Source organism: Chlamydomonas reinhardtii, chromosome 6 (genome assembly GCF_000002595.2).
Source record: "Chlamydomonas reinhardtii strain CC-503 cw92 mt+ chromosome 6, whole genome shotgun sequence".
NCBI lineage: Eukaryota > Viridiplantae > Chlorophyta > Chlorophyceae > Chlamydomonadales > Chlamydomonadaceae > Chlamydomonas > Chlamydomonas reinhardtii.
The window spans coordinates 7,700,741-7,725,140 of NC_057009.1; the positions used below are offsets into that span (position 1 = coordinate 7,700,741).

The 24,400-nt window shown below is 64.8% G+C and overlaps 2 protein-coding genes across 3 annotated transcripts; one reads left to right on the top strand and one right to left on the bottom strand.

Moving 5' to 3' along the window:
- Window positions 1–119: 119 nt before the first annotated feature.
- CHLRE_06g301900v5 (uncharacterized protein) lies at window positions 120–13,271 on the top strand. Of its 2 annotated transcripts, none has more exons than XM_043063620.1 (10): window positions 120–266; window positions 767–949; window positions 1,510–1,667; window positions 2,839–2,953; window positions 3,406–3,494; window positions 4,177–4,267; window positions 5,038–7,936; window positions 8,138–10,944; window positions 11,107–11,220; window positions 11,419–13,271. In XM_043063620.1, the coding sequence occupies exons 2-10, from the start codon at window positions 788–790 to the stop codon at window positions 11,824–11,826; spliced, it is 6,843 nt and encodes a 2,280-aa protein (XP_042924327.1). In that variant the 5' UTR covers window positions 120–266; window positions 767–787; the 3' UTR covers window positions 11,827–13,271. The 2 variants fall into 2 exon arrangements, with proteins under 2 accessions (XP_042924327.1, XP_042924326.1); XM_043063621.1 differs by having other exon boundaries at window positions 11,110–11,220.
- Window positions 13,272–13,371: 100 nt separating this feature from the next.
- Window positions 13,372–24,376, bottom strand: CHLRE_06g301951v5 (uncharacterized protein). The gene is made up of 18 exons (XM_043063622.1): window positions 24,139–24,376; window positions 23,828–23,926; window positions 23,554–23,571; window positions 23,160–23,282; window positions 22,798–22,887; window positions 22,427–22,501; window positions 22,049–22,139; window positions 21,251–21,867; window positions 20,978–21,033; window positions 20,412–20,751; window positions 19,833–20,054; window positions 19,081–19,572; window positions 18,359–18,517; window positions 18,038–18,172; window positions 17,464–17,668; window positions 16,545–17,069; window positions 14,609–16,236; window positions 13,372–14,424 (listed from the first exon to the last, which is right to left on the bottom strand). Exons 1-18 carry the CDS (start codon window positions 24,139–24,141, stop codon window positions 14,398–14,400), a joined length of 4,905 nt encoding a protein of 1,634 aa, XP_042924328.1. The 5' UTR covers window positions 24,142–24,376; the 3' UTR covers window positions 13,372–14,397.
- Window positions 24,377–24,400: the final 24 nt, after the last annotated feature.

Genomic DNA, 24,400 nt, shown 5'->3' on the forward strand with positions numbered 1-24,400 from the left:
ATCCCACCAAACTAGCGATGAAACGATCGGTAACATGCAGGGTTGCCCATAGCTCGCATGTCTTACCGCTTACGCCATTAGCAGCATTTTACTGTGGTCTTCGCTTATTTGTCACTCAAATAACCGCAACAGCGCTGGACTGGTCACGACTGCTTCCTTGCCGCTGTACAAGCAGCACGCAGACCTCAGAATGTTTGATGACATATTAAATCACGGATAGCTTTTCCGGGGCCAGGGCTGCGAGGGGCGGGCCAAGGTCTCCCAAGGTGAGCGACTCTGCGCCTGGCCCGAGTACATGATAACGCAGCTGCGTGCATCGCAATATATGAGGCAATGGGTACTGCTCTGGGGGCTAGTTTGGAGCAGGCTGACTTCGTTGACTACATCTCGCCCGCTGCGAACACCGCGACACCGCTCTGAGATTCCTCTGCACAAACTGTATACGGGGAAAAGGGGGACTCCAGCTCATTGTGTAGCCTCCTGAATAAGACTTCCGAAAAGGCGCATTGGGTTGCAGGCCTGAGGCGGTCTCCCCAGCCAGCCACCTCTAGGAGCGCCAAAGACGGGCTGCACGTTGATTTCTGCATGCTGAACTTGACCTGCATATACTTTACCCTTGCTGCTGAGCAGCACTGCGCCACCCAGAGTGCGTGCGTGGCTGTGCCCAGAGCGGCCGGTTGCGGCGGCGGGCGGTGTCACCAGCAGCAGCAGCAGCAGCCTGCTGAGCCGCGTCCCTCCCGTTCCCGCATATCCTGGCCCTCATCAGGTGGACTGCGACGCGTCCAGGATGCAGCAAGGCCCCGCTGATGCCGAAGAGCACAACTATGCAGCTCTATACGCAGCTGCAACCTGCTTGCCGGAAGTCATTGTGGAGATAAAGGGGCATAGAGCGCGCGTGCTCGGCGGCCACCGGGCTTCATGTGCATCAATCTTTGTGCTTCCCGTTGCGGTAAGTACTGGTGTCGACCAGGGCGTCAGGTAACCAGGACAGGGTCTGCGACGGCGGTATGCCATGAGACAACAGTTGCATGTGCGTGTGCGTATCGTTCACGATTATGAACAGCCGCCACCGCCACGCACGCAAGGTCAATCAACTAAATCAACCAGCAGCATGCAGCTCTTATAGCGGAATAAAAAGCTGGCATCGCAAGATATTATCGGATGCATGCAGACGTCGAATGCTTCGACAGAACGCACCAAGCGCCGACATGCATGACGGCAAGCGTCAACAAGAATTGCACTTCATTCAGCTAGCTAGAGAAAGCTGCTGACTGGAGTGCAATCAATGCATCAGCAGCAGGGCGCGTGATGGAAGTGCGTGCGATGCAGCACTATATAATACACAAATAAGAAAGCATGGATGTATGTGCGCGCAATGGCTCACCATTTATCTATCGTGCCGAATGAATCCAGCAGGAATGGCAGCAGCCGCCACTACGTATACAGCGACGTGCCTCCATGCGTACATGCATGAAATTGAAGATAAATACATACCTGCACTGCTCACAGGCGGACACTGTTCCAAAACATTCGCCTCTGGAGTTGCAATGCAATTACGAAATCGTCAATGGGGGCAGTACTGCTGGCGACGCTTCGCGGCCGGTGAAGCGGCTACCCATACCCCTACCAACTTCAGGTTACAGCGCATTGTCGCTGCTCGAGTTTTGGTGAGTACGTTGGAAGAACAATTATCCTTACACACGGGCTATAACCTCTACATATGGCAGGTGATGGGGCGGGCCGTGCGTGCGCGGTACACCACTGCATGATGACATACAGCAGCAGGCTAGATGTCCGCCGGCGTCTCGGCTACATGTATACATGAACAGATCAAATGCTCATCACCACAATACATGCTTAGTTTCATGTTCAGCCGCATACAACCATATTATCTGTAGCAGCGCTCGCTGCAGCAAGCTCTCTTCCGCCGTCGCCATCCATGTATGGATGTATGGATGTACGTGGCATTTCGCTCCCTGTGACTCTTGAGCCAGCCTGCGCCTATGTATCCTACTTTTTGACAGAGAGCATCTGGCTTGGGCAAAATGCTTTGGTGCCGCACACAGACGTCTGCATGCGCACTTCATGTATATAATGTATATTATATATGTTAATTATATATATATATATGCGCACGATGTCAACTTGGGTGCATGCATAACTCCTTGCTGTCAGCACTTACTTCTATCTGGTGCATGCGGCGGCCTTGAGCACTTTACATTGCCGCAGCGCGCATGCTACTAGCCGCCTTCTCTATCTTCTCAACGCAGCAAGGGGAAAACGTTGTGCTACAACAGATGGGCTGGTACTTGTTGACAATGTTTCTTCCTGGTGTGTCTTCCTAGCTTAATGCTAGATACACATACAGGAGCCCATTAATATTTAATTTGTCTTATTGCTGTGTTTTCAACTCCTGCACACATGCAATAATGCATTGAAGGATTACTACACGCAGCCTGCAGATCGAGCGAGTGCCGCAGCTATACGACAGCTAGATAGCTGGTGAATGCAATCAGATGGGTGTATTTATATTCATGCGCGTGGTGTACCCTCCGCTCTCTCCGCTGCGTGCTACTTGCCACGTATACGTTATTATTGGCTGGCATCATACCGTAGTAATTACTGGTTTTACGCTGCTGCTTTTTCGGGGACCAACATGCATACTTGGTAATTAAAAGGAATGAGGCTCACTTGTATAGCTTGCACTCACCATGCAGGCGTCGCATGTGCATCTATCTACACCTGTATGCGGCATATGCTGCATCTACCTGCCCCTAGCTAGCTATGGCCGCGTTGACCTTCATGCGTTGGACGGATTTGCCCGCATATTGCTCACAGGGATGTGCAAACACACAAAGCGCGGCAGAACAGGGACGAGCCCCAGCCGCGCACAGGCGAGCAGCTGGACCAGCTGTGCAGGCAGGAGCTGGTGGTGGTCGAGCCCAACGGCAAGGTGCGCAACGATTGCATTGTTGTTTTGAACTATACTTGCACTGTCTTCAGTTGTTTGGTGTCCTTTGGTGCAGCTGCGTGCTATCATTTGCAAGGACTCCCACCCACAGCTATTAGTTGAGCAGCCCGTGTCATCGTGCGTTGCTGCGCGCGTGCGCTGTGCTCCCTTACTTTCCTGCAATAATTGGATGATATACTTGAAGTTTCTTAGTGCGTGGGCACAACTGGCGTGGCTGGGCTTCTTGATAAGGTGGCCGAGTGTGCGATGGTACACCACGGGACGTGCCCGGGTGCACGTACGGGGTGTTGACATATACTCGGCAGCTCGCGCCCGCGACCTCAACTCTATGTATAACTAACTATAGATAGAAAGTGCTTTAACACATCGACTTATATCCTGTATGTCCTGGATTTTGCTAACTGGTGATGACACAATACAATGCCCGTACGCAGGCCGCAATGAGCCTAGCAGATTTCCTGCAGGCGGCTGGCGCGATCCTGGGCGGACAGCAGCTGGCTGGACGCCTGCTCCGCGTGCTTTGGTGAGTGGATGTAGCCATACATCCTTATTGGGCGTCGTCATGACAATCCTGGACAGGGGAAGGCTCCTCGCTCCCCCCCTCCTCCCTTCCTGACCAAGCTCAGGAACCAAAGGGAACCCCGCCCTTCCTCAAGCTTGCTTCCAACCGTCCTGAACGAATGCTACGCACAGCAAGGCGAAGCCAAATAAACCGTAGCGCGCCTACGCCAAATGGTTGATTGCGTAGCATCGTAGCAACCTTCATCTGAAGTCTGCGCACGAGCGACAGGCTGTCTGCAGGGTTGCAAAAATTAGGATACAGCAAGCAAGGTCAAGCCGTACACCGTATACTTCATCCAGCCAGTGCCGCGACAGCATCTCATCTTGCTTGCAGCAGTCTCGTCCCAAGACGTCAGTAGTCATTACACCCCGACACCAGTCACACCCCAACACAGGGCAGCGCCCCCACTTTCTGTGCTTGGGAATAATTGTATGTGTTAGGGAATATGAGTTTCGGAACTGACCATCCGTGTGATGCCGCAAGCGTGTGCACGCGTATGATGATGATTGGACACAGCGAAACTGCGTATGTATGTGGGTTGGTGGGGTCTGTTGTCGAAACCAGCAAGCGGTGGGAGTGGGTGTGCATACCTGGCTTGGCGTCGGGGCAGTACTGCTGTAACTGCTGCATATCTGGTGTGCAGGTGGGATGAGGCGGATGACAAGGGCGGATATGCACCGCGCTGGTTCCAGGCAGAAATTACTAAGTACGACTCCAAGACCGGTCGGCATTCGGTGAGTAATTTCAATCAGGTTGCTTGGTTGCACAAGCAAGCACAAATGATCGCGCATGACATTATTCTCTAATAAAGCATAGACCGTAATGTGGTGGGTATGCACCAGCACACGCACCTGTAGATATGCACCGGCATACGGGGTAATTATTATTGTTTTGTTTGTTGGGCTGTGTGACATACAGCAGGCAGGGGCTTGCAACGGGAGATGCCTACGTACGGAAAATATTATATGGGGTGACATCAATTTTCAGACAAAAGCAAATTAATTTAGTTAAGTAGGACGCTATCCCGAACTTCAAATCCCGCCGAAACCTTTTCATCACTACGGTACGATGGGCCAGTGGTTCAATAGCACTGGCACGCTATTTACACCGATCCAGCACCTACGTACAAAGCAATGTGAGTATGGCGGTCGGCAACAGTGAATGCACTAGCTAAACTAAATCTCCACATGCACTCAAGCCTACCCCGCCCCGCCCATATGATTCGCAAGATGGATTCGGTGGGGTTATTCATTCGGTTAGGTGCAGACGATGCTGTGTAAATGGTCCATGCGCTGGCTGGGTAATCATAAATTATTATAGGAAGTAAATGGGGAAACACGCACGTTGGCTCTGCGGGGGACCTATTCCTTACCTTTCCACATGTATACAGTCAAAGCACTCCCGCGAGGGTGTCAGGTTGCTTATGACAGCACTCCTACATGAATGCCCGTATGTTTATGTTTTACGCCACCGTAATCGCATTTCATGTACTGCTGCTTCGCAGATCCGCTACAAGTCCAAAGAGCTGGCCAACGAGAAGCCGCACGAGCACGTGTACCTGCCGCTCACGCTGCACCACATGAACCGCTACGCGCCGGATGCAATCTACATGTTCCAAACCGCCGGGCCCTGGCAAGCGTCGCCGCTCAAGCAGCAGCAGCAGCAGCCGCAAGGCTTGGGTGGCCACGCCGCCGCAACCAACCACACTGCAACGAATGCCACCGCCGTCAGGGGCATGACAGGAGCAGCGGCGGGGGCGGGTGGAGAGCGCCTGCCTCGGGAGCTGCTCCGCCTGCTAGACCGTGCTACGGAACCAGCGGCCAGCAGGCCAGCTGCTGGCGGCGGCGGAGCGCAAGACACGATCACAGCAAGCGCAGGAACGCCGGTCGCATCGTCCGCACCGGCCAGTCTCGCTGCTGGCAGGGGCTCTCGGGGCCGGGGGCGCGGACGCGGGCGTGGCCGGGGCCGTGGCAGGGGTCGGAGCGTCGGCGGCTCGCCAGGTGCCAGCCCGCCATCTGAGGCGGGTGAGAATGCTGCGGCGGCAGCGGCGGGGCGAGGTGCCGGCGGGCTGGCCGGAGTAGTAGTGGCTATGGGCCGCGGGCGAGGGCGGGCCCGGCCGCGCGGATGGGGCCGGGGCCTCGGCGGTGGCAGGGGGCGAGGAAGTGGTGACCCCTGCGCCGCTGGTGACGATGCGGAAGACGCGGTGGCGGAGCCGGAGGCGGCGCTTTCGGCTCCTATGCAGCAGCTGGCAGCTGCCGCCGCCACCGCGGGTGCGGCTGACGGCTCCATTGCTGCTGGCACAGGAGCAGTGGACGAGGCAGCTCCCGGCGCCGGTGCTGCCGGTGAAGCTGCGGCAGCAGGGCCGGCGGACGCTCCCTCTGGCGACGGCTCTGGCAGCGGCCGCGGCGGGCTGCGGGGCCGCGGCCGGGGGCGGGGGCGGGGCCACGGGCGAGGCACCGTCAAAACCGGGGGCGTGGTTGTGAGCCACGTTCAGGTGGCGGCGCTCAAAGTAATGCAGAAGTATGTGCGGGGCGGCGTCCCCCGGGGGGCGCTCGGCGGCGGGCGCGGCTTCCGTGGCGGCCGAGGCTCTCGCGAGCTCAAGAACCTTCTTACGCCTCACCTGCCCGGCCGCCCCACGCGGACGCTGTCGAGCGCAGGCCAGGCATCCGTGGGAAGCGGCAGCAACAGCGCGACGGCGGGCCTGGCGGGCGCCGGGCGGCGAAAGACGTTGGACGCTGGCGGGGCGGCGCCGTCAACCACTGGCGGCGTGGCCACTGCTGCTGCTGCTGCTGCTGCTGCGCAGAAGCGTGTTGAGCCGCCAGCGCCGCCGCTGCCGGTGCCCACGGCCGCTGAGGTGGCGGCGCGGTTGGCCTACTACCGCAGGGAGGCCGCGCGCCCGCTGGTGGACGTGAGGTCACCGGCGCTGCGAGGTGAGCAGGAGGTTGTGGGGCGGCAGCTGCCGGCCTCGCGCAGGACCAAGCCGATGCTGGAGCTTGCGGAGTTCATGGCCAGGACGAAGCGGGCCAAGGTGGCGCACCCGCTCAACGCGCTGCGTAAGGGCCTGCGCCGGTCCACGAAGCCCGCCCCTGGCACCGAGGCGCCGACATTGGAAGCCCTCGCCGCGAAGGCCGGGCCGGCTGTAGGGCCGGGAAAAACAGGCAAGGCGGCAGAGAGCCGGCGGGACAAGCCAGAAAGCGCGGCGGCCGCAGCGGCCAAGACGGCAGCGACCCCTCCGAAACGAGCTGCAGCAGCGGCCGGGGAGGACGGTGGAGAGGCGGCGGCGGCGGACAGGAAGGGCCGCGCAGCCGCTGCTGCTGAGCGGCCAACGGCATCTGCTACATCTGCGGAAGCTGCCGGAGCTGCAGGAGCTTCAAAGCAGGCGCCAGAGGCAGAGGGCAAGGCAGGGGGCAAAGCCGAGCACACGGCAGAGGGTGAAGCGGAGGACAAGGCGGAATCGGCCGCTGCTGGTAAGGAGCTATCGCCCGGAGTAGGACCAGCAGCAGCGCGCGCTGCAGCACTGGGTCTTCGCAAGCGACCGGCCTCCGAGGCGTTAGGGACGGACGGCGCTGCGTTCGCGGCGGCGCCCAAGCAGGCAAAAGCGACGGGCGGCGCTGCTGCGGCAGAGGCGGCGCTAGCCGAGGCCATCGCCAACACGGCTTCTAATGACGACGGCGGTGCCGGCTCCGCTGCTGCCAAGGACGGGGCGCCGGTTGCGAGGATTGCCACGGCGGCGGTCCAGCCGGTGGCGGCACCCGTAGCACCGCCGCCGCCGCCGCCAATCACTATGAAGCGCGGACCGGGGCGGCCCCCCAAACGCAAGCCGGAATCGGCTCCAGTTGCTACAGCGCCTGCGGTGGCCTCGCCGCCAGACCCGGCAGCAGCTGCGGCCGCTGCCGGTGCTGCTGACACTCCCGTGGATGCCGCCGCCGCCATACAGCAGGCCGCGCCATCAACCGTGCCGCCGGCAACAGCCGACAAGACGAAGCGGCGCAGTCGCGAGCTCGCCAGCCTCCTAAGTAAGCAGGCGCGAGCCAGGATAGGCAACAGGCCCTCGGCGGCAGTAGCCATGGCGGCGGCGGCGGCGGCAGCGTCTGGCGATGCAGCCGGCCCCAGCGCCCCGTCTATTGTGGTGCTGGAGGTTGGCGGTGCACGTGCGAAAGCTGGAGCGTCTGTACAGGGTAAGGGCGTAGCGTCCGGCGCGGAGGCTGCGAAGACGGCGGTAGCAGGGAGGGCGCCGGCTGCTGGTGCTGGTGCTGCTAGGACGCCTGGACTCCGGCTGGCGGCGGCTGCGGCGGAGGCGGCGACGCTAGGGCTTCTCGTTAGCCCGGGCCGCCGGGCGGCTGCAACCGCTGCTGCCAAGGCAATCACGGCAGCGGCGGAGCTGGAGCTGCCTAAACCGAGGGGTGAGAAATGCTGGTTTCGCATGCGTGTTTCGGAAGTGGCCATGCCCGCCAATCCCCGCCCTTTTGCACACGTCTTTCGGAAGTGATGATGTATCACACAAGCATGTCGGCCATCGGCTGTAGAATATTTGCCTTGCCGTTACCCTTCAGGTTGTGTTATGGGCGCGCTGTTTAATGGCTGAACACAAATCACTTACACAGGCTCGGTCCGGGTGGACAAGTTGTCCGTGCTCAAGCACCCGCGCCGCGTGGGTTCGTCACCAATGGGCGCTGCAGCAGGGCGGCTTGCAAGCTCGCTCGCGTCACCGGGCGTCCGTGGGCGGAAGCCGGCCACCGCCAGCGCTCCAGCGTTAGCCACCAAGGGAGTCGCTGCTACCAGTAGGGCCGCAGCTGCAAAGCCTGGTGGGGCGCAGGCGGTAGTATCAGGCCCTCAGCGCGCGCCAGCGGCCGCTGCCTCGGGTGGCGTGGCCGCAGCCGCCGCAGGCATTGCGCCAGAAGCCAACCTCGCCACCAGCCTGCTGCGGTTTTCTGCGGCTGCAGGCGCGTTCCACGCAGCTGCGCTGGCGCTGCCGGGCATCCCGCCGGCGGCACGTGCGGCCGCGACCGCCGAAGACCCGGTGCTGGGACCCCTGGCGACGGCGATGCAGGCGGGGTCGCCGCAGGAGAGGCTGGTGCTGCTGGTGCGGCTGCAAGAGATGGCATCAGCCGCCGCCCGCAGCCTGGCCACAGCTGCACTGCGGCCGCCGGTGTTGGGCGGACGGTCGCAGCTGATGCTACTGCCGGCACCACAACAGGACGCCGCGGCGACGGCAGGCGGTGCGGCGGGCGAGGGAGCGGCGGCGATGGTGGCTGACGGTGGCACTGGCGCGGCGGCCAGGGCAGAGCCTCCGCGTAGGTCAAGGACGCAGTCAGAGGCGAGCAAGCGCCCTGCCAGCGGGCGCCCGTCTGCCCGTGCAGCGGCGGAGGCTGCTGCTGGCGCTGTAGCCACTGTCAGGGAAGGTACCCAAGCCGCCTCCACCCTGGCCCCTGTCAGCCAAGGCGCTCAGGAGGAGGCGGGTGAAGCTGCGGCCGCGGGTGCAGCAGCGGCTGGAGCCGTGGCAACGATTGGCGCCCCTGCCGTTCCGGAGGAGGGAATGACCCAGGACGCTGGCGCCGTGGAAGCTTCTGTCGCAGCGGCGGTGGAGACGGCTCCGGTCGGCAGCAAGCGGCAGCAGTCTCAGGGCCGGACACCGAGCAAGCGGCAGCGCGGCAGCAATGAGACGGCTTTGCTGCCGACGCAGTCCGCGACGGGGGGCAGTGTGAGCCGGCGGAGCGGCACATCCGCCACGGCCGAAGCACTTGCTCCGGCACCAGACGTTTGCGGTTCGGGCCTCCAGGCGGAGGCGGCTATGGGCATGGATGCACAAGCCAAAGGCTGTCAAGCGTCACTGCAGGAAGCGGCTGCGGACCTGGCGGCAGCTCAGGGGCAAATGGACCCCACTTCGCCGCACGCCCTGCGGAAACTGGCGTCAGCAGCGATGCATATCCAGGAGGCAGAGGCGGAGGCGCACGCAGTCAACCTGGCGCAAGTAGCCGAGGCGGCGGAAGCTGCGGCGCAGCCGTCAGCCGCGCGGCCGACGGCGTCAGCTCGGCCGGCAGCGTCTGCACGCCCTGCCTCGACAGCGCAGGACGCTGGCGGCGGCGTCATCACGAGCACCGTGCTTGCAAACGCCATCGCCGCCGCCACCGCCGCTGCGGCTGCAGTTCGCAACGGGCTGCCGCAGCAGACCGTGGTGGCGGACGTGGGTGCGTATGCAGCGGCTCTGCCGCTGCCGCTGCGTGAAGCCGCGCCGCCGCCACGGGAGAACGGCGCTGTGACCCTAGTGGATCCTGAGCCCGGGGGGCTGCAGCCGCGCCGCACACGGCCGGTCGCATCTTCCCGCGCACCGTCGCTGGGTGGTCGCAATGAGGCTGCGGACCCAGAGCGTACAGCCGCCGAGGCCGCGGTCAGCGGCGCCGCCGGGCCGGCAACCTCCGGGTCGACCGGCCGGCGGCCCACCACCTCGGTCCCCGCAGCCACGGCACGACAGGCACAGCAGTCGCCGCAGGTGCAACAGCAGCAGCCGGCGCTGCGGCGCGGCGGGCGGCCGGCATCCGCGCAGACGTCCGTTGACGGCGCGGCACGTGACGCCGGGGTGGAGGAGGTCGCGGCCGGCAGTAGGCCGCTGCCGGTGCCGGTGCTGGTGGACCTACAGGCGCAGGCGCAGCCGCTGCCGCCCAACGCCCTGCGTGGCCTGCCGCCGCTGCAGGTGCCCTTCCCTCAACAGCCCGACCACGCTGCCTCCAGCGCCGCCGTGATGCATCGGCTGCAGCTGCAGCTGCTGCAGCAGCAGTTGTACGGCTCAGGGCCGCATGACGGCGGCGGCGCACCATACCTTGCAACTGGCCGCGGCGGCGGCGGCGCCGGCGGCGGCCGTGCGTCAGCGGTGGCGGCTGCCGCCGCCGCGTACGGCGCAGGTGCTGGGCTGCTTCCCGGAATGGATATGGACTTGGGCGGCGCCTCCCTGTACGACACACTAGGTCTGACGCAGGCGCCTGCTCAGCAGCAGCAGCAGCAGCAGCAGTTCCAGCTGGCGCCTCAGGGACAGCCCTCGCAGCAGGAGGCGGCGCGCCGCCGCAGCCGCCCGCTGCGCCCCGCGTATGCGCAGCAGCAGCAACAGCAGCAGCAGCAGATGGCATACGTGGGCAACGCCGACGGCCAGGGGATGGAGCTGGACATGAGGGGGGCGCTTCAAACGGTCGGCGTGGCCTTTGGCGCACACGCCGGCGGGGCACAGGGCTACGGGCTCCCGGGACCACACCTGAACCTTATTCCGCTGGTGCGCGGCGGAGGCGGAGGCGGAGGCGGCGGCGGCGGCTTTGCCATGGCTGGCGGCGGCGCGGGGGCTGGGGGCTACGTGCAGTACGGCGATGGGTACCGCGGCGGTTGCCGTGGTGACTTGGACTTGGGGCCCGAGGATGACATGACGGTGAGTTGTGTGAGGCAGTCATTGTTGTGTGCCAGTTCGGATGACGGAAGGGCGGTGCCGTCATGCCGTACGCGAGTGCCACCCTGCCATGTCACGTGTGTCTACACGTTTGCACTTGCGGGCGTCGGGGTGACAGTGCCGGCTGCTGGATCCACTTTGCAGCAGGGCCTGGACCTGGCGCCATTTGGCGGCGGCGGAGGCGGTGGCGGCTACGGACCGCTTGGCTTCCTGGCGCCTCGCGAGAGCGAGTCCTACCCTCGCAACATGCGCGGCGGGGTAAGCTCCGAAGAAAGACGGCATACACACAAACAGGGACTTGGATAATTACGCCTTGCACACAAACAGGGGCTTGCATATGTACAGGAGCCCTGCCTGGGATGTGTACCGCATCGCATGTGCTTGCTGCTGCGTCCTGGCGCCAGTCGATCGGTGACACATGCCATTTCCCAACCTACACAAAACTGCAAACCGCAGGCCGCGCTGCCCCTCGATGACTACTACAGTCAGCAAGCAGTTGCGGACCTCACAGCCACACTGGGCCACTACCAGGCGGCGGGAATGCTGTTGGGCCGCGGCGGCGGCGGCAATGCCGGGGCCGGCGGCGCGGCGCCGATGCGGCAACCCGGCGGGCAGCGCGGCTACGGAGGCGGTGGCGGCGTGGGTCCGCAAATGAACGCAACCGCGCAGCTGCAGCTGCTGCTGGCGAGTCAACAGTCCGGCGATGGCAGTCTGGTGGCGCTGGAGGCGGGAGGCGCGGCAGGCGGCGGCCGGCTAGGGCAGGCGGCGCAGGGGCCGGGAGGCGGTGAGGCGGGGCCGCAGGGGCGGGCTAGCATGGCGGGTAGTGTAGATTTGGGCGCAGGCGCGGAGTACCGCGGGTATTGAGAGTGTGCTGCAGCGTTTGCGGCTGCGGGCGTTGGGTGTGTGAGATGATGCGTGGTCTAAATGGCACCGAGCACAGGCCGGGAGGCCGCAGCAGTGGCTACTCGGGGTGCGATCCGGGTGCAGCCCTCGGCATCCATGAGTATCGCCGCGTGCTGTGGGCGCCTGCGCTTGCTGGGAGCATTGTGCGGGGTGTTGCCTGAATTGAGACTGGAGGTTTGCAGTGTGGGGTGGATTGCATGCATGTGCGGCGGTTTCGCTCTTCAGATGTCTATGACGGTGGGTCGAGCCGGGGCACAGGTGCGGTGGGGCAGGTGTCTGGGCGAGCAGCTGAAGATCGGAGACTGGCTGAGGCTAAGAACGTACGTGTGCGCATGAAGTCTTCGGGGCGGTGGCTGCGACTTGGAATGGGCTGTGTTGCAAAGTGCGGTTCATGAGAGAACCTGGGTCAAAGCGTTGAAGCGCGCATGGTTTGGGTTACGGTAGGGCAGTTCCCGCTAGTGCTGCAAAGAGGTGCCGCTCCGATGTTGGGCAGGCGTGCACTTGTTGGGGCACGGGAATATGATGACTGCTTCACAGAGAGGTATGAGCTTCGGAGAAGGCCGGTGTTAACGACGAAGTGGTGCATGGCACGGAGTCGAAGCGCCTCGTATACCGCAGCTGCTGCTGGTCTGGTAGCAGGACCTGCCGTTTTGTCTTTCTCTCTCTTACTGAGTGTTTATGTTTTGCGTAGCTAGCTAATACGGTATTATGAACCCGTCTTGTGGCTTGTTGCTTCGTGCACTGTCGTGTGAGACTTGATGAGACGCCTGACAACCGCCGCTAGGTTGCCGTGTGAGACTTGAAAAGACGCCGAACGGCCACTAAGGTAGCTGTGTGAGACTTGCAGGGACGCCGGATGGCCACTAGGTTGCCGTGTGGGGCTTGAGTTTGATGAGACGCCTGACGGCCACTAGGTAGCCGTGTGAGACTTGGGGAGACGCCTGACGGCCTCTAGCCCGCTAGGTTGCCGTGTAGACTTGAAGAGACGCCGAACGGCCACTAAGGTCGCTGTGTGAGACTTGCAGGGACGCCGGATGGCCACTACATTGCCGTGTGGGGCTTGAGTTTGAAGAGACGCCTGACGGCCACTAGGTTGCCGTGTGAGATTTGGGGAGACGCCTGACGGCCACTAGCCCGCTAGGTTGCCGTGTGAGACTTGAAGAGACGCCGAATGGCCAGTAGGTTGCCGTGTGAGACCCTGTGAGACTTGACCCTGAAGAGACGCCTAACGGCCACAAGGGTGCCCTGTGAGACTTGGAGAGACGCCTAATGGGCAGTAGGTTGCCGTGTGAGACTTGAAGAGACGCCTAACGGCCGCTGGGTTGCCGTGTTAAACTGAAGAGACGCCTAACGGCCTGTAGGTGTGTCATGACCAGCTGCCGGTTCGAGCCTAGCGCGTCACTAGTCCCACCACTACTTGACCTAGCGGGCGAGGGAGCCGCGTAACACACCCTGCTTTGCTGCGGGCGGGCAGCTCTGTCCTCGCGTCGCCTTAAGTGCAGTCCAAGAGACTGCTCCGTGAGAAGCGACGCCTGGGCCTGGATCGTAGAGTGACGTTGCTACGCGCTCGTCAGTGCCTAGACTCGGCTTGCCCTCCGATGACGCCTACCGAACTACAGAGAGAGAGGGAATGCCGGAATCCAGCGATTGGTCACTCCACCAGAGCTCGTTACAGCATGTAGTCGGTTCTGTGTTGGTTCGGGTTACGGGCACCGGGGCACGGGAGTAACGGAAGAGCAGCGCCGGGCAAGGCCGGCGCTGCGCTCTTGTAGCCGGGAGGGTCCCCATGGCACAGCCTTATGGCAAAGCACGATCCACCCGTGACACCATCCCCTCAACCCGGTCGTATGGGCACGGATCAAACCCTGCTCTGCCGGTGAAATGCAAAGCCCGCATAATGGCATGACAGGTTGCCGTGTGAGACTTGGGAAGACGCCCAACGGCCACTAGCCCGCTAGGTTGTGGACTACCCTACGCAGACCGGCCCGCCCGAATGTCCAAGTCGTGTGCCTGCGGCCCTGCGCGCACCGAACCAAAGGAACTTGCATGCAATGCCTTTTCAATGTCAATTCATCTAGACACCTCCCTGGGGTTGCACCCCTAAAACCCTGTCATCCTATCACGGGCGTCGTCGTGTCACTTTCACACACGCCGTCCCACACGTACGCATGTAGGCCTAGTCTGATCATTGCAACACCTGCCAACGCGCAGCCGCCCTTGCCAGCAGCCTCCGCTGGTGTGTTGCAGCACTCGGTCTTCCGTATCCTTCTCCTTCGTCTCGTCCCCAATACCCGCCCACCTCCTGCGCCACCCATGCTACACGGGCCACACCAGGGCCACTGCCCCTTGCCTGAACCCACTCCCCCACACGCGCACGCCAGCCTGGCATCCCTGCCACCACCCCCCCAACACTCCAACATGCGGCACTCCATACACACGTTTCTGCTGCTTAATCCTTGCTCATTGGTCCCGCTCCTCGCATGTCCTGCTCCTCCACGCCTCTCTGGCTGTCGTTCGTACAGAGAACTGCCGTCATGCGGGAGGTCCCATGCGTGTCTTCTGCAAGGGTGTGGAAGAAACACGGCAAAGGGTAGGTTACCGTGACCGTGCAGACTTAGCAGGCCGAGAGTCACCACAAAACCCCATGTGCAAGCCAAGACAGCCAAGACAATGCAGGGCTCCCTGTACGAGACGCCTGCCTGAATGCGTACAACTGCACGGTAGCCACCACCCAAGTGCTCACCGGTATGCCGCTCCGCCCCCCCGGCCGCATGCGGCTCGGGCTCTGGTCCGCGCCGGCCGCACCACCTGCGCCACTGGCGGCCTGCGCGCCCCCTTCCTCACCAACGCTGCCGCTGCGGCCGCCGCCAGCGCCTTGCCCCCCTGCTGCGTGCGCACCCGCGCCTGTCCCCGCAGCCACCCCCGCCGCTCCCTTGTGGTACGCCGGCGAGGGAAGCGACACAGGCGCTCCGGGGCTCATGACGCGAGCTGACGCCGGCACGCCCGACCGCGGCCCCTCATGCGCGCCCGCCGCCGCCACCGACGCCACTGACGCGCCGGAGGTTGGCCGCGAGCCGTTCGCCGCACCCTCCAGGTGTTGGTGAGGCGGTGAGGTGGTGGCCGGCGCTAACGGCGGCCCCGACCCAAAGCCGGCGGATGGCGTGCCTGATCGGGAGCGAAGCAACGGCGCCGGGGAGCCGGCGGCGCCGCCAGCCGGCAACCCCACGCCGGCGGGCGAGCCGAGCAGCGAGGGCCCGGCGGCTGTGCCCAGCCGCGGGTGGGCTGTGGCGAGCAGTGACGGTGAGGCGGAGCGTGACGGCGGCCGCGGCGGCGTGCCGGCAACGGCGGCCTGCTGCGACGACGACAGGTCGCGCGAGCGGCCCAGCGCCGCCCCGCCCGCCGCCGACGCCCGCTGCTGCGCCAGAGCCATCAGGCTGCTGGACTCGGGTTCCCAGCTTCGGTCCACCGGAGTGGCGGCGCCGCTGGCACCGCCAGCGGCAGCGGCGGCTCCGCCGCCGCCAAGCAACGCTCCGCCGCCAGGAGCGACCGAGTTGGCGTTGGCATTGCCGCTGCTGCTGCGCCGGATGGAACGTGAGCTCATGGGTGTGCCGGGGTGGCTGGTTCGTTCCGGAAGCCTGGCGACCGCGCCGCCTAGATCAATGCTGTTTTGAACGGATGCGGCGGGTGAAGCCGCGGGTGACGCCGCCGCCGGCGGCAACATCGACGGCGAAGAACCGGTGCCGGAGAGCCGGCGGGCGCCGCTGCTACTCCCCGGCGGCGGCCCGCCACTGGCGGGTGCAGTGCCTGGCGGTCGAGCAGCGCTGGTTGTTGCGGGCGACGCGCCGTCGGACGGCTGCGCCGTGCCGGGGCGGGAGCCGGGCGGTGGCGTGGGCACCAGGCCCGTCGCGCCGACGCCGCCCGAGCTCAGCCGCCGGGGGTTGCTGGCGGACGGCGGCGGCCCCAGCGAGATGGAAGACGGCGCCGCAGAGGGCTCGGCCGTGAGCGCGGCCCGCTCGTGCTCTTGCGAGGCCTCAGAACCGAACGCGCCGCCTCTTGATGTGGATGCGAGGCTGGCCGGCTCGATACCACCGACGCCACTGCCACCCGCACTGCCGCTGCCCGCTCCATCGGGCACCTCCGCACGACTGGCCCGGAGCGACGCGGCGTGCAGCGCCCGCGCCGCGGCGGCGATGCTGCTGCTGGCGGTGCTTGCGGCCAGCAGCGCAAAGGTGGAGCCTGTGTCCTGGCGGCCAGTGGAGGAGGAGGCGGTACCGGGCCGGCTGGCGTGCGCCGCCGCCACCGCCGCCGCCATTGCTTCCAACGCCTCTCCATCCTCATCCTCTGGGTCTCCGTCCACACCAAGTGCCCCGGCTGTGGAGGAGGGAACGCAAAGGTGGTGTGTCAACACAGGGCGCCCAGGCATAGCGCGTACAACGTACAGCCGGCTGTACGGCGCACACGCACACGCACACGCGCACACACACACACACACACACACGCATACAAACACACACGCACACACACACACACACACACACACACACACACACACACACACACACACACACACACACAGCCAGTCCCTGTATCACAGCTCCTGCAGCATGCACATATCATGCACACATCCCCCGTCCATGCATCTTGCCGACCCCCCTTCCCCCACCCCGCTCCGCCCTCACCTTCCATGGCTTGCGCCAGTCCCAGCAGCCCCTCCGGCGGCATGGTCCCGAACTGCGGCAGTGTGCCCAGCAGCACACTCTCGCGCAGCCCCACATGCGCAACAGCCAGACCGCCCCCCACGCCTCCACCACCACCGCCACCGACGTCATCGTCGCCTGTCGGCACGGCTCCAGAGGAGCCTGGCAGCTCGCCCTCGCTCTCGCCCTCGCTCTCGTGCTCCTCCTGCTCCTCCACAACACCCGCGGCCACCGCAGCCCTGGCCTCAGCCCCGGCCCCAGCCGCTGCCCCGCTCCTTGACGCCGCTGCCGCGGCTGCTGCCGATGAGGACCCGGGGCGGGCGGAGCCCGGCCGCGCCGAGCCCGGGCGCGAGGGCCCGGGCGGCCCGGGCGGCGGCGGCGGCGGCGCGGCATTGGCCAGTGCCGCCAGCGCCACACTGCACCTCACTGCGGCCAGGTGGCTGCGGGCCTGGGCGCTGGAGGCCAGGTAGCCACAGCCGCACAGCAGCTCCTCACCGTGAGGCACGCCTGGGTCGCGTGTGTGTGTGTGTGTGTGTGTGTGTGTGTGTGTGTGTGTGTGTGTGTGTGTGTGTGTGTGTGTGTGTGTGTATGTGTGTGTGTGTGTGTGTGTGTGTGTGTGTGTGTGGGTGATGGTGGGTGGGCAGATGTGTAGGTTCGAGGCATGGCTAGACACAACGATGGAGGTGATGGAGACGGAGGCGGTGGTACCGTGAAATAGAATCCGGACGGCCGGCTGGCAGACCCGTAGCCCCCCTGCACCAGACGTAAGATACCGGGCATGGCCACACACTCCTCCTCCTTCTCCTTATCCCCCAGCCCAACCCCCAGGCGTCTTCGTGTATCATGTCTCGCACTGGGTACGGTGGACGCCCCGTGCCCTCCCTCCCACGCACACACGTACCCGGCACCGCCACCAGGCTCTCCCCCGCCCGCCCCCCGGGCTCCGCCGCCAGCGCATCCACGTCAGCGTACGGGTCGTCCGCCGCCTCGTCCTCGGGATCTGCGTCGGCGTCGCCGTCGGGCGCGGCCTCGTCGTCCGACTCCAGGTCGGCGCCGGCGGCCTCGTCGGCGTCCGGGTGGTGCAGCTGCCGCAGCACGTGCTCAATCTGGGTGTGGAGATGCGGAGGCGAAGAGAGGAGCGGGATGGGATGGGACGGGGATGGGATTGTGGGTGGTGGGGGCCTTGGGAGTTGAGGCTTGGGGGAGGCATGTCAACACGCAGGCCTCGAGTGCAGGCGAGCCGCCCAGCCGCCCACACACCAACCACCACGCAACCACACCACAACCACAAAGCCAGCCACAACCCCAATCCCGACGCCCCAACCCCAACCCGCAACCCCGAACCCCTAATCCAAGCCCCCAGCTCCCAATCCAAACCCCCAGCCCCCTAGCCCCCAATAAAAAACCCCGAACCCCCCAGCCCCCCGATCCCAACCCCCAGCCCCCTATCCACCCCTGCGCCTCTCCCCACCCACCTGCGCCGCGAACTGCTGCGGCGCGGACTGCTGTGTGGCCTCCAGCAGGTCTGAGGTGCCGCGCGCCGCCGCCGCCGCCCGCACCTCGGGCCGACTGAACACTGAGTACAGGATGCCGTGGGTGTAGGTGCGGACCTGCGGCCGCGTGGGTCCATAGACAGCAGGCAGGCGGGGTGGGGCGGGGTGGGCAGCAGCGGGGCGAAGCGGTGGCGGCGGGGTTGCGCTGCACAAGACACAGGTAGGTAGACAGGACACTGGTGTACAGATGTACAGAGTCACGCAAACTCGACAAGCGCGCTCGCTCGCTCGCTCATGCTGCACCTGCTCGTTGGGTGTGTCCAGCAGTCCCTCGCACAGGCGCAGCAGCGGCACCACCAGGGCCGGCGCCGCCGCCGCCGCCCGGCCCGCCGAGCGCAGGCACAGGTTCATGAGCAGCGCGGTGCCGTACTCCACCGCTGTGGGGGACACACTGTCCAGCTCCTGGGGGGGATAGGAGTATGGGGTTACAATCACCATTGTTTAAGACGTAAAGGCGTAGCTAGGACCAATGGTACAGCAGGCGCGTTGTTACTGAGGGGGGTGGGGTAAGTGCAGGATGGAAGAGGGGTGGGAGAGGGGTGGGAGAGGGGTGGAACGGGCGGCACCGCACACGGCCCTTCCCCCCAACCCCCACCACAACCATGGCGCCGCGTACAGGCATCGGTTTGCAGTGAGCACTCCCTGCCTCCCGCTTTCGGTTAACGCAAAGACGGCCCTCCCTCCACTCCTGCAACTAACGCGCCACAGTGCTCCCACTCCCTGTCCTCGTAACCCCTACCGTCACCCCCTGTCACATCCCGGTCAACCCCTCCCACCCCTTTGTATCACCCCTTATGTCGCCCCCATAATGTCGCCTCCCTGTGTCGCACACCTGTGTCACCCCCCTGTCAACCCTGGTCACCCCTGGTCACCCCCTGTCAATCCTCCCTCCTCACCACCCTCACCTCCCCCACCACCAAACCTCCCCCCCCTCCCACCCCCACCCCCACAGCGCCCTCCCTCACCTGCAGGAAGTCCACCACCCAGCCCACAGCGCCCTGCCGGATCATCTGGCTCTGAGCCCGCCGCTTCAGACTCAGCTTCTGAAGCGCCACCAGCGCCTGACGCGTGCAGCTGTCGTCACGCCAAGACCGCCCGCCACCTCCCTCCTGCTCCTCCTTCTCCTCCTCCTCCCCCGCCACCCCACCATCACCATCGCCATCACCACCGCCATCGCCAGCTGCCCCCGCCGCCGCCGCCGCCGCCGCCGCCTTGACGGCCGCCGCCACCGCGTCCGCCGGCATGCGCTCCTCCAGCGGCGGTTTCAACGGCGCCCGCCGCAGTAACGCCAGCAGCGCCGCCACCGCGCCGCCGCCCGGCAGCATGAGGTAGTTGCGACCCAGGCGGTCCGAGGCCACGGCGTTGGCGAGGCGCGACAGCTCGTCACTCACACGGACGTCGGGCGCGGCAATGGCGCCGGAGTGGGTGCCGGAGCTCGGCTGCGCGCCCGCCAGCGCCTGCATGGGTGTGGGCATGGGTGTGGGCATTCTCAGGACTTGAGGATCAGGACCCCATCCCCCGGCCCCGCACCCCCACTGGATGTAGGAACGAACTACCGTACGCATCATAACTTCCACAACCATCCCAACCATCCAAGCCCGCACCCCAAACCGTTCGCATGAATGGGTATCTCGCCCCCAACTAATAACTAATCATGAATGTAACCCCCAATACACACACACACACATACGCACACACGTACACACTACGCACACACCTGCAGCAGCGACCTCGGCTCCGCCTCGCCGCCCTCCGGCGCCCAGGACGCGCCCGCCAGTGCCGGCGGCGGCGGCGGCGGCGGCAGCGGGCAGTGGCAGTCCAGCAGGTCGGCCTCGATGAAGCAGGCCAGCACGGCCCAGCGGTCGGCGCCGGGGCGGCTGCGGGTGAGGCGCCAGCGCAGCGCCTGCAGCAGCCGCGCCGTAAGGTAGGCGTCGGAGCCCTGTGCGGCGCCGGCGGGGTGGGCGTGTGTTTGTGTGTGTGTGTGTGTGTGTGTGTGTGTGTGTGTGTGTATGTGTGTGTGTGTGTGCGTGTGTGCGTGCGCACGCGTGTGTGTGGGGTGGATGAGGAGGTGAGGGTTGTCCATTTCAGTACTACGGTAGAAGCCTTCACTGGGAAAGGGGAGACGATTGACGATACTGCGCAGACACGTGTCATTGATGCAGGCGAGCTTCCTGTCCCTCTGGGTCTTGCTTTCCAGGGCTTGTGCCGGCCTAGCTCCAGACGGTAGCTTCAGACACCATTATTAAATCGCCCCAAACCAGACCCCACACCCGACATCGCCGGTCGGGAGTCGCACCTGCAGGTCCTCCTTCACTTTGCGGTAATCCAGCGGCGCCAGACCCGCCGCCGACCCTCGGGCCGCCGCCGCCGCCGCCGCCGCCCCGCCGCTGCCCAATCCCCCGCTGCGGCTGAGCGCCGCCGCCACCGCGGCGCCGGCCGCCGCCAGCTCCGCCGCCGCCGCCTCGTCCATTGTCCCGCCGCCGCCTTGCAGCAGCGTGACGCTCTCCCGGAGCACGGTGTGTGCCTTGCCGCCGTCCGCCGCCATGATGCCACCCAGGGCCTCCAGCGACATGCCCAGACGCGGGCGCGCAGAGCCGCCACCGCGGCGGGAGGTGGCGTTGGTGCGGCCGGTGGCGCTGTGGGCAGAGCAGGCGGGAGGCACAGGACTCAGGGACCCCACTCAGCCACAGTTCGGACACAACATACATATATGCATACATACGCAACGGCAGACAGACACACACACACACACATATACACACGCACACACACACACACACACACACACACACACACACACACACACACACACACACACACACACACACACACACACACACACACACATCAGCCCGCCCTCACTTGAGTATGGCCGCCAGCTCCTCATCGTCCATGTCGTCATAGTCATCCGCACCGAACTGTACGGTACGGCAGGCGTGACACACGGCGGCGTACGGCGTCCATGCAAGTCAAGGCCGTGCGGACACCCCGGAACGGGGCTGCTTCGCATGCATTTAGCTTCTGGGGCTTCTCCAGCGCACGCCGTGCTTCGTAAACAAGATACCTAGCGACATGTAACGCAAGCACTGCTTTCAGGCAACGCGCGCGAGTGCTACACCCCAAAGCCTCGCTTACCTGCTTCGCCTCCGCCGCCGCGGCTTTCGCCTTTTCCTTCGCCAGTGCCTGCTGCCGCTCCTCATCCGCCTCGTCGTCATCGTCATCATCATCCCCCAGGTCTCGGATGAAACCGTCATCGCTGTAGGTGTCATCCGCCGAGCCGGCCCCCCTCACGGCGCCCGACCTCCTCGCCGACACACGCACCGGCGCCGTAGCCTTCACCGCCGCCTCCGCCGAGGCCCGCACCGCAGCAGCGGAGGCGGCGGCGCTGCTGCCGTGGCTCGTGGAGGCGCGCGGCGGCAGCGCCGGCCAGCGGCCCGCAGGAAGCTGAGCGCTGTCGGCGCCAGCGGAGGCGCCAGCGGCGCCGGCGCCGCTGCTGCTCCCGCCGCCGCTGGCGGGTCGTGGGCCGTGGTAGGCTGCGCTGGCGCGGGTGGGGTGCGGCGGCGGCAGCTGCCCCAGGATTCCGGGCGGGTGAGTGCTGCCGCTGCCGCCGCCGCCGCTGCCGTTGTTGCTGCCGCCGCCGCTGCCTCGGCTGTGCGGGCGGCCCTCGCGTGAGGCCTGGTGCGGTCGCGGCCCGCCGGCACGTGACGACGCCCGCATGGCCTTGCTGCGCGGCGACAGCCGCGGCACCGTGTCTGCGGGTGCGCAGGCGCGGGCGTGAGTGCACGTGCACGTGCAGGCACGGGCACAGGCGCAGGTGCAGGTGCAGGTGCAGGTGCAGCTCAATGATGCTGGACAGACCTTACAACGGTGATCCTACCGCCCCCTACCGCCCCCTACCGCCCCACCCTCCCGCAGCCCCCCGGCCCGGCCCACCCGTGTGTGTGAGGTGCTCCTCGTACATGAGGTACAGGCCGGGTAGGCCCGGAGCCGCCGCCCGCGCCGCCCCCGTGGCGTCCAAGAACTCCTGTAGGTGCAGGTGCGGGTTGGGAATGCACGAACGGAGAGGGTAAGGGGTCGACGCCGTGCTGTGCAGGATGTGGGCGGCCGGACCCATTTGGCGGCCATAGACACGCACTACATCAGGACACATGAGAAGGAAGAGAAGGAGCCCCGAGAAGCCCCTGGAAAGCAATTTCCTTCCCTCCGATGCCGGTGGTCGATACCCCTGCCCACCCCACCCCTGCCCACCCCACCCCCGCCCACCCAACCCCCGCCCACCCAACCCCCGCCCACCCCACCCCCAGCCCGCACCTTGAGCTTGAGTCGCTGGTCGTCCACCCAGCGGCCGCCGGAGAAGAGGCCCTCAAAGGAGGGGTGGTGCTCCGGCTGTGATGTGGAGGGGGAGGTGTGCGTGCGCGGGGAGAAGGCGGCGTGGGGGCACAGAGGCGTTAGGTTAAAGAGGTGTGCCCGGTGGGTGGGCGGGGTCGGGGCCGGCGACAAGTAAGGGGCGCAGGCGCGTCTCACAGTCACATTTCCAGTGCCGCATGTAGCATGGGGGGCATCCTTGCACTCCTCAGAAAAAGTCGCCAGTCACTACCAATGGCGGTAAAATGACCACGTGAAAGGAGTCCTGCGAAGCGAGTGAATGCATGGGCTGCGGCTGTTGACGTTTGTGGTCACACCTGGGGCACGTAGGGCAGTGCATAGTAGTTCAAGAACTCGGGTGTGTGCGCCAGACCCGCTCCGCGGCCCTCCAGGTATGACTTGAACACCTGCAGCAATGCAGCAGCACCACCAGTACCAACAGGTTGGGCTAGAAGGTTGGGTGTGGCTTCGGCCTCGGGATTTGCTCCATCCGTTGCACACCCCCTGGCACCTTCCGACACGCCCCGTACCCCGGATCCCGTTGGCCCTCCGCCACCCTATTCAGCTTCCTGCAGCCCAAGCCACATCCCATCCACACCTGCTTAACACGCATCAGGTCATTGGCATCATGCCTCAGCAATCCAAACGCGCCCTGCTTCCCTGCTGCCCCCCCCCCCACCTTCATCCGGAGTGCCAGCTCGTGCCGCGAGGAGCTGGTGTGTGCGGACAGGCGCGAGGCGGGGCCCGGCACCACCACCAGCACTGAGGAGGAGGGCAGCACCGGGTAGATGGCGAAGTAGACCTGAAGGGGCAGCCGGAGCGGGGCGGGGCGCAGGTGAGGGGTTGAAGATACCAGCCAAACCTAAACCGAACCCAATGCAACAGGGTAGGGGAGCCGCACGGGGGAGCCGGGGCGAGGAATATTCACGAGAAACGTTCAAAAGTGGCTTAGCTCCCCCAACGCGGGCCATGCCGGTGGCAGAGGCTGCCTGCGCTCCGCGCGACACCGGCATTTGTATTGACACCAACACGACCAGCACTGCCGCAACACAGCCGCTGCCCCAGGAGCGCACCTGGAGATAGAACTCGCGCTGTGTGAGGGGAGAGGTGGAGGGGCGAGAGGGGTTTGCACAAGGCATGGGGTTTGTCAGAAAGGCGAGATGTGGTACGTGCACCCGCCGAAGCACAGTACAGTCTTGCAGATAACAAGCGCTTCCCTGACAAGCACTCGAAGAATGGTATGCAAGGAACGCAAAGCAGGTGCCCCTGCAAGCACTGGGTGCCCCGCGGCAAGCGCCCCGCTCTTCATGCCCCCCAGCCCTGTCGTGCTGGGTTCTGCGCGCTGACCTTCTGGGTCTCGAAGTCAAACCCCAGCTGTGAGGCGGGCACATACTGCTGCCACAACAGGAAGAAGTCGTCGCGCCGCCCCTCGTCAAACTTGCGCAGCTGCAGTTCAACGCAGGCCGTTGGGTGTGTTGGTGTCAGGAGGGCGTTGTGCTGGACTGGGCAGCCCGAGGTCGATGAGGCAATTTCGGCGCACTTGTTCAGTCGCTCAGCAGCCGTAACATGCATGTCAAAGTAGCGCCGCTTTTTTCGCGTGAGGCCGCAACGACCAAGGGTGAATGCGGCATGTGCTCATGGCTTCACAGGTTGCGCACCATCTCAGACCGAAGTCTCTCACGAGCATCCTTTGTCTGTGCTCTAGCCGATAGCAGCGAGTTGTTCAGCAGCGCGCGTTTTGCTCCACGTTCGTCAATGAGAGCCTTCACCGTATCCTGGTAGTTCAGGAATTGCAGGAATTCGGTGACAAGGTGCAAGAGGTCTCGAGCTCGTCGCTCGCTCAGGGCCTCCATTCTTGCCCTCTAGTGCAGGAATTCCTCGGTTATTTGGTCATTTGTCAGGCGCGAGCAGTTAGGCGTC

Coding starts and splice junctions, on each gene's coding strand:
- CHLRE_06g301900v5 (XM_043063620.1), top strand. CDS start 788: ATGCAGCAAGGCCCCGCTGATGCCGAAGAGCACAACTATGCAGCTCTA. Junction 3,495..4,176: donor CGCCTGCTCCGCGTGCTTTG/GTGAGTGGATGT, acceptor TCTGGTGTGCAG/GTGGGATGAGGCGGATGACA. Junction 7,937..8,137: donor GGAGCTGCCTAAACCGAGGG/GTGAGAAATGCT, acceptor TCACTTACACAG/GCTCGGTCCGGGTGGACAAG.
- CHLRE_06g301951v5 (XM_043063622.1), bottom strand. Junction 22,888..23,159: donor AGCTGGCACTCCGGATGAAG/GTGGGGGGGGGG, acceptor GCATTGCTGCAG/GTGTTCAAGTCATACCTGGA. Junction 22,140..22,426: donor ACCAGCGACTCAAGCTCAAG/GTGCGGGCTGGG, acceptor CTGCACCTACAG/GAGTTCTTGGACGCCACGGG.